Consider the following 11,616-nt stretch of genomic DNA (forward strand, 5'->3'; position numbering starts at 1 on the left):
CAGTTTACATAAAGAATTCTAAAGACATTCGAAAATCCTATATTGTTTTGTTTGTTTGTGCAGTAACCCGAGCTGTACACTTAGAACTTGTATCAGATATGTCAACAGAATCCTTTTTACTTGCATTTCGCAGATTTTTGAGCAGAAGAGGAAACTGCGTAATCATCTACTCTGACAATGCTAAGACCTTTAACAGGACAAAGAAAGAAGATGAGAATTTTTCAAAAGTTTTAAAAGATGACAAATTCAAGAATTTCATTGCCAAACAAAGAATCCATTGGAAATTTATAATCAAACGAGCCCCATGGTGGGGAGGGTTTTATGAGAGACTTGTTAGATCTGTTAAAGAATGTTTAAGAAAAATCGTAGGAAAAGCATTGTTGACTTTCGAAGAAATGTCTACACTACTTGTTGAAGTGGAGTCAGTTCTTAATTCACAACCTCTAAGTTACATTTACAACGGCAATGACGACCCGCAACCGTTGACTCCAATGCACTTCTTAAACATTGGACAAACTGATTTGAAGTATCCTTTGACCTTTGCTAGAATCATCGGTGGCGAAACGACAAGAGAAACGTTGTTAAAAAGAAAGCGTTATCAAGAATTGCTGTTAAAACAGTTGTGGTGGAAATGGAAGCAACAATATTAATTCGATCTTAGAACTGCCCATTTCTTGAAGAATCCACAACTTCAACCAGAACTAAAGGTAGGAGATGTTGTTTTAGTCGAAGGAGATAATAAAAACAAACTGTTATGGAAACTTGGTAGAATCATAAAAATTATTCCTGGACATGATGGTAAAGTCCGATCATTCGAATTAAAAACTGGTAATGGTATTTTAAAACGTACTGTTCAACATCTATATCCTCTTGAACTTTAGATATTTTGAACTTTTAACAATTTAGTTATGCTTTTTTCCTTTTTGTGTCTATTAATGATTAAATTGAATATTGTTAGTTAAGTTTGTTCAGTTAAGTGGAAAATATTTTAAAATTTAGTTCATTTATTAGTTATAACATTTATTATTTGTTACCTGTATTGGAATTGAAGTATTTGACTAATTAGTATATTTTAATATTTTTATAGAATAGTGATTTATGTACTTGATTGTATGTATAACTGAGTTAGATGAACTCTTGTCAGAGTTCAGGTGGAGAGTGTGTTAAGAAATATTCTTTGATATCGGCAAGAGATGGCGTTAGGAGTCCATCTATTGGCTTACTTAACCTTTCCCCTTCTGAACACGTGACTTGAAAAAATATTCTTCTTCTTGAAGGTAGAATTTCGATGCACTACGCAATAGAATTCGATTTAGATTTTAGCTGGAACTATTCCGTTCTTGCCTTTTGAGCATTAAATATTCGATTCAGGCATTCTAGCCTACATTGTATATATGTAAATATTAAGTTTAATTAAAATTTATGGAAAACCCTCCAGGCCATGCATCTCATTTTTTGGATTATGAGTGATTCGACTTTGATCTAGAACTTTCGTTACAATGTTTACATGTAAAAGACGGTCGATTCTCTTCATCTGTAAATATCATCTATGTAAATTCATCCTTCTACACGTAATCATTTTGTAATTTGTAATAACTATTCATGTTTCCATTAAATATTCAAGTTATTTGTAAATTGGACTAGTTTATTAGCCCCTAGACAGCTACAAAAGAAGTAAGTTTACAGACATCATATTCCTAGACAGTAAGAGCCGATTCTACATATATGCACACATATATAGCATAAAATATAACATACATTGCTGATAATTAAATTTAATAAAATGCATATTATAAATAGATAAAAACAGGAAAAAGAAATTTTCTCACTTCATAAAAAATGTAAAAAATCTAATAATTATACAAACATAATTAATATGAAATTGTTATGTAAATAACTAGTTGATATAAAAATTATACTATTTTATGCATAATAAAAAATAATGTAAAATTATTATATGTTACATGTAAAAATTTGATAATTTTTATATTAATAGAATTCTGTTAATTACAGAAACAAGTATCTCTTGAAGTCAACAGCGGCTGCACCAGTTTATCTACACAGGGAAACATATCACCACCACGTCAGACACAAGTCTAAAATGACTGTGCCTGGAGTTATGCTTATTGATAATGATGGGATATAATGTTGCCACAGACTTATTTGGAGACACCCAGTGAAATTGGGAATAGAAATCGTATATCTAAAAAGCTCTGAAGACTACTGAATCTACTAAATAACATATGCTGCGGATTGAAGCTTCCATTATTATTATTTTAACAAACTTAAGCATGTATTTTCAGTGAAAAAAATCAGAAAATAGGTGAGCTAGATTTAAACTTATAATCTAATGAACCACATAATACTTAACACCTTGGTAAAGATACCAAGCAGTCAAGCTAGCTAGACTTAATGTAAAAGGTGAAAAATCACCAACGACAAAAAATCAAAAATATAATCAAATGCACGCAGACAATAAATTAAGCTTTTCTTGTTTGTCACACTTCTCCAAACATAAGACTACAGATTACTACTCTAGCAGATTTAGTTAATGCTAATAAATGAGGGGGGGATATGTTAATAAATGGGGCAAGAAAATATTTCTTCCTTTATAGCTGGTAATAATAAAGCTCTTGTGTATTAAAGTGAAAAAAAAATTCTATCATTTATAAAGAAAATCCCTTGGAAATTATAATCTAAAATAAATGTATCATCATCAATTAAGTTTGTTAAAATAATTTAAAAAATCCAACAATATGTTGCGCATGTTATTTAGTAAGCACAACACCGATTCAGTAGCCCTCACAGCTTTACGGATGTATGATTTTTATTCGCAATTTCACTGGCTGTCACCAAATAAGTCTCTAGTGACATTGTATCTCATCATTATTAATACGCCTGACTTCTGGCACAGTGACTATAGACTTGTATCTATCTAGTGCTGGTGATATGTTTCCCTGTGGGGTGCAGCGATATAGACAGGCCTTTTAAGTGAGTAAATGTTGGAAACTATGACATTTAGCTAGTTGCATACAACAAACTCTTATTTCCCAATTATTACATTTATCATGTGACCCATTTTTTAAGAATGGAATACACATGACACATCCATCACTTTCACTCTACAAATTCTGCAACCTATAATACAATTATCTTAAACATGATGCCCTACATTGGAACTCCTCCATAAAAATCCATAATGTCCTCTTGTGTAAAAAAGAGATAACTGATTCAGCCTAGGCTTTTTGCCTTCTTTACATAAAAATAAAATAAGGGTACTTTTCCGTTTTGCACGTGCAAAGGATAAAGTCGCCAATAATGGTACAACTGATGCCAAACGGAATACCTTCACTGGTAACCTTTTACGCTTCATTTTCAAAACAAGTCGCAGCCATCTCTTATCAGATTGATTGTTTCTTTCAATACTGGCATACAATTACATAGAATTTTTACCTAGATAGTTAAATTTTTAAGCCCTATGACCATTCGTGGTAATTAAGTCAATTAGGATGCAATCACACCGCTCACTCGAAGACGAAAATATAGAAAAGGCAAAATCAAGGGTTAAATTCATCAATTCTAATGCGAATGCACTAGCGAAGTAAAGCAACGTGATTTTACATAATTTCTGAGAAAGCTATTCGTATGAACTGAAATAATTCTTGCATTTAAACTTGTATTCCAAATTAAGATTTAACTTGAAATTAAAGTAGATATTACTGAGATAATTAGTTTTTTGTACCGCAGTTTACGTGAGATCATTTGGGGTCACGTGATACAAACTGGCAAATCAGGATGTTGAACCATGAAAGCATAGTAAATTTTAAACTAATGTCTTTTTAGAAATTTATTGTCTTTATTTACTGGCTTTTTACAAAATTTTAAACCATATTGAAATATTTATTCCTTCAAAATAAAAAAATTCTTAGAACTAACATTTGTTAACATTTTTTATGTGTATACTGTATGCAGTCGCCAACAAAGTCTGCTTGGCAAGATTTGCACCGGTGAAGTGGAAAAGTACCAAAATAAGCTAAATGAATAAACTGAAAAAAATCTTAATATAAATTTTAAGAGAAAACATACGATAATGTTAATTATAATTCATAACAAAAATTTTCCTTTTTTAAAAGCACAAATTATTCAATTAAAAGTTTAACTTAATCATTTTGTGATGGAAAAAAAGTAGTTGGAAGTATTTCTCATGAAAAAAAAAGCCCTTAGCATAACAGAAGCTGCCATGTCTACTTGGAAAAGGACATTATATACTAACCAGTACTTGATGCTAATACAGTCAAAAGTCAATATAATCCGGACTCGTCGGGTCTTCGCCGATTCCGATTATCGATTTTTCCGGATTATAGATCATCAGTTTAAATCTGGTAAGATGGCCTGCAGAAATTATAAAATTAAAAATATGAAACCGTAATTTATGAAATAAAGAACAATTATGATCTAAAGGGTATCAAAATTCACAAACAAAAAAAAAAAAAAAAAAAAAGCTTAATATTTATTTGTTTACTTTATTAAACATTTCTTTCAATGTAAGTTGTTTAAGTTGCTTCGTTTTATGTGATAATACTTTCTCTTTAATTCTATACAGACATAATTTCTTGTTCAATTACAAAGTTACGCTGTTCAAGTCCTATAATTGCTGTGTCGAGAATACCGACTAATTTGTCAATCGAAATTTTTTCATTTTCAAAACCTCTGTGTCACTTTCTTCACTATCGGAAGCGAATTATAATGAGGAGGAATTTGATTTAAATCATATCAAAGACGGAGTACATCGAGATGAAATACTACATTTAGTAAGGAATTATAAGCCAAATAAAATAAAAACATCTGCCCTGAAGATAAGGTTAGTGCTGACAGATCAACTTCCAATTCATTGCGCGCCGTGGCGTATCCCCCCCCCCACACAGAGCAACATGAAATTGATAAACAGGTTTCGGAATGGTTAGAGAAATGAAGGATATGCCTTTATCCATTTTTTGCAGCACTTCCACTTTTTGTTTAATGGACTTCGAAACATACTTTGGCTTTGTAGATCCTTTACGTATTAGTAAATATATATCGGAAATTCTATTTGACATAATCGAAAGTTCAAGCTTACTTTTATAAAATTGCTCTAACACTCTGCAAAAAATAATAAGCTGGATCCAATTCGAAGATTAAGGAACAATGCAATCTGCAATATTAACTGAATTAGATAATTTTAGCTTAGCTTATACTGTCTGTTATACATTAAACGTGCATGCGTAAACGTATTATGCGCATGCACACACGCATATTCGCAGCCGTAAAGGTCTTACGCGCATGCGTCAATGCGATGCATGTGCAGAAAGTTTGTAGCTTTGAGGTCCGGATTATGGGTGTCCGAATTAACGACTTTTGACTGTACTACCCTATGACAATTCCTATACTGCAATATTCACAGAAGAGTAGAATTGTAAGTGAGCTTCTATGGTTGCTGCAATATTAACAAAGATAGAAAAATTACAGATGCTAGCTGCTGTTGTATGCCAGGTGCTGGCAAAGACTTAAATATCCACAGAAATACTATAATTTGATTTTCAAAACTGCAAACTTATTTAACTTTTTTTAACTTATTTACCAGAATCCATGCCTTTGATCAGTACTTTTCCTTATTTTACTAATACTTTGCTCATTATCAGTAGGTAAATTCAAACTTGGAACAGCAGTCCTTTTTAAGTGGGGTCTTTTTGTTGCAGAATCTGGGGGAGGAAAATGATAAACATTAATGATGATTTACTCCAATGAAGTAATAATTTAGGTATCATTTATTATTATTATACTATACATAATTTAGACAATTTATAAAAACAGCTACAACAGCTTATCAATTAAAACCATAAACTCGGTGTAATCTCTCAGTTCCTAAGAAATAGACTGTATTTTGTTAAATTAACTAATGCTGTTATTAGAAAAATATTTTAATATTAAAAAAAAAAAAAAACCTCCTTTAGTGTCAGTTTTTTCCCCCCTGTTCTTGATAGTTATTTCTTCATATCCTTTGTTTATTCTCATGTTATGAAATATAATTCGGTACTACTCTTATATATGCCCTCAGATGTATGGCATCGTCAAATGCGGTGATATATGCTGGTTTGTGGCACAACTGTGTTGGTTTGGTGGGCATTTTGAAATGGCTTACGTTACAATGAAAGACGTGGTGGCAAAATTTCAATTGCATATTTTGGATTGTGTGCAAGGTAAATTTAGTATTAAAAGGTACAGGTGAATTTTTATTCACAAATGTATGCTGGACTTTGTATGCTCTGTTTCGCAGAAGATGGGAGGAAAGGAGGATAAAGTGGAAATTGATAAGTTTTGCCTATGTTTGAAATTGATATTTCTGCTGTTTAAAGAAGCATTCACAATGGTAAGTGCATTTTATTTTATTGTTGTTCTTATTTTGTAGAATGTTATGTTTATTGTTTTTTGCTATGAATTTCTGTCGTTATTGTTATTTTTTGAATTGTTTGTAATTTATTTGTAGTTATTTTAGTATATTTTGTTGGTTTGTGTGCAATGCTGAGGTTGTGCAATTTGCTAATGTTTTTCTAAGTTAAACACAACACTATGTACATGGTATTGTTTAAAATTTATTGTTGTTATGTTAGTTTATTTGGTAAAAGTATATTTACGGGTATCCCTTGGCGAAATTGGCAATTTTTGGTATTACATGGATACCAAGTTTGTGCAATTCTTTGACTTTTTATTTTGGCTTTAAGTAGCAGTGATTTTAATCATAAAAAATCGCTGCTACACAAAGACAAAAATAACAAGTCAAAGAATTGCACAAACTCATTATCTATGTACACATTGACCTATTTTCACTTAAAAAACATCACATAATTGCACAAACTAAGCATTGTACATTCCCTTGACTTTGTGTATGTACACATCGATATAATTTTACTTAAAAAGTCGAAGGAGCACCCAATTCTAGGTAAAAGCATATTTATGGAACATTCAACTACTCAGGTTACCATATATGAAACAACAATTTGGCAATAAATGAAACAACAGCTTTGAGATAATACAAGGAGTACCCTTCAGTCTACTCTAACAGTTTATTTTAGCGAGGCGTGCATAATTCCCAGATTCCTACGCTGCATAGATTGTGCAATTCTCTGATGTTTTTTAAGTTAAAACAGATCGCTGTGTACATGTATTCTTGTCAAATATTTTTGGTTAGGCACTTTACGTTTTTGCTATCTTAATTCCCCACCCCTGGATTTTTGGCGTAAATTGTGCGTTCAAAACATGGTTTTTGAACGTGTGAAAACCACGCTTTTGCAGACGTTTCAAGCTTAAAGTTTGAAATGTAGACAAAAAATTTAGATAGTAATATGGTGCCATGTAGTTTCTCAATGTTTGGCGAGAAATTTATCACCAAATGAGGGCGTGTGTAAAAGTAGCTTCTATAATTCAATATGAAACAATGTATGTAAACACTAGAATGCGAATGGCCAGACTATATAACTAAACATATTAAAAGATAAAACAAAAATGTTACTGAATCATAATTTAGAATTAATAATACAATCATAATTTAAATTGCAAAAAAGCTCCAGTAACATGTTATTAACAAAAATAAAGTGAATTTTAGAAGAAAAACTGAAAGTAAGTTGTGAATATAGATGCAGGGACCTGCAAACAAAGATGAGTCAAACTGTCTCTGACCACCCAGCTATCTTAATAACAATTCACGATCACAAAGTTAAGGGTGCAAGCTTAAATTTAGGGGTTTTTTTATAACTTAAAAATATAAGGTTCCACAATGAACACTTCCAATCCATGTATTTGATTACATCTATCTGAAATGAGTGTATAAGTGAAGCATTTGAGATGCTACACTTTGCCTATGTTAGACATAGCAAGCTTGCATTTTAAAATTTAAGAAATTCCTTTAACACCCTTTACTACTCTGAACTGCAAATATAGAAGTATAGCTGTAACTCAGTCACAATAATACAAGAATAACTTCAATAACACATCATATTTACAAAACAAACAGCAAGCTGGAAACAATTCATAATTATAGTTTGAGCCCCACATAAGATTAACTCTAGTATTTTAATGAAATGTATTTTACTAATTTTCATTTATTTCTTTACAAACTATTCAATTTTAATATACATTCTTTATTACTTGATTTTTAAAATTTTTCTCAACTGTTTTCTGTAGAACTTGAGCATTTAATTAACTCTGGCAAAAATTCAGCTCTCCTTGTTGCTAATATATATTAAAAGTATTATACAATACAGAAATATCATAAAACTGTGCAATGAAATAAAAATTAAAACAAAAAGCACTGGAACTGGAACCAAATCCAAATAGGTACTCGCATATTACTTATCAACCATGAAACTGACACCAGGCAGCATGATTTAACATTAGTTATGAATAAGTATAACATAACAACACAACATCAGTGCTTTTAATTTAGAAGTCAAACAACAAAGTGAACATTGTTTTGTTCACAGTTTTCAGTGAAAATATAACACTGATTTTTGTTGTTTGAGTTCTAAATTAATATTTGTTCGGCGTGTTATTGTATTTTAATTATCAATGCTTTTGTTTGATGTAATTCTGAATGATTCTTGATAAGCCCCTTGTTTTTATGAAGAAGGATATATAAATTAACTACTATTGCAGTATTATCTCTCTCTCTCTTTTTTTTTTTTTTTTTGTAAAACATGATTAAAGTTTTAGATATGTCATTTGCAGAACAGGAAGCAGTGGATTATTTTCAAGATTATGGCATCCTGTCATAACAAAAATGTTTATTAACAGACATGATATAGTCAGCTGAATATGGCTAACAAAGCAGTTATTATGGATTAAAATAATTACCTGTGGGAAACCAGAGTGTTCTAAACAGAGATTTCAGGTAAATTGCAGATACTAACAAAATAATTAAATCTTTTTTATGAAGCGGAAAAAAAAAAAAAAAAAAAAAAAAAAAGGCAGGTTGAATACTGATTATTTATTAATTAAGAGGCATCAATTACTTTAGAATTCTACAGGAATGTTGGTGCAATTTTGGCTGAGTCTCTACTAACTTTGTGATTTCATTGTAGCCAAGTTTCACATTCAACGGGATAATATGCAAGTACCTACAAATGCTTCAGATATCAAAGAGTAGATATGAGATTTGAGATACTAATCAAGAGTGCTAAAAATGTGAGCTATAATAAGATTTCAAACTTATCAATTTGGAGTTCTTTTAAATTTGAAAATGAAATTTAACTGCTGTAGTACAACCACAGCAGCTCTAGCCATTCTAGCCACTCTTATTTTTAATAATAGTTCAAAATCATGTAAAACAGATAGGTGTTGATGATCAATATATGTTTACTTCATTATACCTACTCCAATATCATATTTGTTCAACCTTGGTTTAGTTTCAATACTTTTACACTCAATATTTTATTATTTTATATTCACATTCTTCTTCTGCACAATCTTATTATTCTATTCAGGATTTTCTCATTATTATGAAGGCTACCTGATTCTTCCTCTGAAAATGTCTGTCAGCTCTCCATGTGTTGTAGCTTTTCCCCATTTGGAAAAAAATTCAAGTTTAAAACTGAATAAATGAGCAGCGTTACTTTGGGTAACATTTTGAACAAACTATGGTTGCTTTTTTGCCTTTTATTTTTTTATTTTACATTCACGTGTTTCTTTTTTAATTCATACCTAGTTCAAAGGAAAAAATTTACATCAACTAACTGAAATTTCTTAAAATATTAAAATAAAATTTAATATAATGTATGAATATTGCTTATAATACAGTTTTAAATATGCGGTAAAGCAAAACATGATCATAGATACCATGCTATTTGATCTCAAGACAAATTTCAGATTGTATTGCATAAATATGAGATAGATTAAAAAGTGGATATTCATTCTTTTAAATGAAATGGAGATTTGGAAGATAAAAAGACATATAACTAACAAAAATATATTAAGTATATTTATATGAAACTCATTCTAAATGCTATCCAAATGGTAAGCGTCTTAAAAATCTAATTTTATGTTGTTATAACTCCTTAACATAACTATGCAATATTAAAAATATACTTTAAAACTGATCTTCATACTTTTAAACATGTTATTTTACAACATTTACGTCAGCAGATTAATACATTCAGTTAAGTTACATAAGCATCTTGTACTTCATAAATCATTTAGACTAATGTTAAAGAGACCCTCTATATACAATACATTTGAAAAACTTGACCTCAAGTTCCCTTTCTGCAGTGTATTCCTCATTAATCTCTGTAGATAATCTTAACTATTTTCTATATTTAATATTCCTTGTAGAACGAATGTGCTTAAAGATTTTAAATAATTTAGCAATAAAAAAAGATCGTCAGTTACTAAAACCATACTTTCAATGCATACAGCTCATAATGAAAACATTTTATTCTTATTATGGTGATATATTCAAAACTTATTATAACTGTTAGTAATTATAATTTCCTCTATTGCGCCTATGAACTTTCATTAATGTTAGTAATTATAATTTTCTTCATGAATTTTCATTAATGTTCATGATATAAAGAAATAACAAATACGCAGAAACATAGGATAAATTAAGGATAACATAATCAAGTTTGCACATTGTTTACTTTGTGAACGACCTGCATTCATGTTACTCTCCGTTTACGTTCAAGTTGACTTATCATTACGACTAATTAAAAATACCTCTATCCAGATAAAATTAAAGAACTTTTTACCAGGTAAAATGTAGTCTGTTTTCTGGAAATGTTTGGAACATACTTTCATGAAGTCAGTAACATTCTTTTTCCGAAGAGCACAAATCCATTTCGCTCTTCGCCTTATCGCATCGTCATCTTGTCTTAAACACCTCGAAGCAGGAAAACGATGGAAACTTAAATGAGGTTCTTTCTGAGCTCGTGAATTACACCCTGGTACACAGCAAAACGTATGATCGTTTCCCCTTTTCATTTTGTCACAATGGGTACAAAATGATGTACCAAAAAAAAGTTACAACGTACTATGATTAAGAGGGAATGTCGGAGAAGACTTCCTATGAGGTTTCACCTTTACGCCACTTGCTGGCGTTTTCTTTTTGGAACCATTAACTGGTAGCATTCTAAACTTTTCCGGAGAAAATTACTGGTACTAAAAACTCTTTCGTCCGATGGGCGAACAAGAATCAATGCGTTTTTTTATAAATTTACAACAGTATTTTCGGAGGTTTGAGTATAGAACCTTCTTTACTAGTTGCAGGAGTTTTTTATTCAAACCTCCTTTGAAATTTATGTATTTTTATTAATTTATGTATGTATTAAATTACATTAATTTAGTATCTCTAATGAACGTTATTAAGCGTGTTATTTTAATTTAGTAGGTATTTTCCAAGAAGAATCCCTCTGTCCTCTGATACAGGTACCATGAATCAAGTTCGATTAGATATGTGATTATGTACTTAAGCCAAAGAATCTCTATAAAGGGCGGTATCACACGGCGGTTTGTTTCGGACAACTTTTCTGCCTGGTTTACTACTGAGCAAAAGGCGCGCGATTTTTTGCTTCCGTTCGCAAAAAGTTGCAG

General features: G+C 30.7%; 1 protein-coding gene across 3 annotated transcripts in view; it reads right to left on the reverse strand.

Moving 5' to 3' along the window:
- LOC118193654 (uncharacterized) overlaps positions 1-11,616 on the reverse strand; it is a 112,069-nt gene that overhangs the window by 69,474 nt on the left and 30,979 nt on the right. For 2 of the 3 annotated variants that reach the window (XM_085820602.1, XM_085820604.1), the window contains exon 2: positions 5,618-5,738. In XM_085820602.1, the coding sequence (XP_085676728.1) occupies positions 5,618-5,738 (121 nt within the window). Of the gene's footprint in view, positions 1-5,617; positions 5,739-10,775; positions 11,536-11,616 lie in introns of those variants that run through there. The other variant, XM_085820603.1, reaches the window with a different exon arrangement.

This window comes from Stegodyphus dumicola, chromosome 7 (assembly GCF_044657685.1).
Source record: "Stegodyphus dumicola isolate Sdum_Otavi_A_Nest chromosome 7, ASM4465768v1".
In the NCBI taxonomy this organism is placed as follows: domain Eukaryota; kingdom Metazoa; phylum Arthropoda; class Arachnida; order Araneae; family Eresidae; genus Stegodyphus; species Stegodyphus dumicola.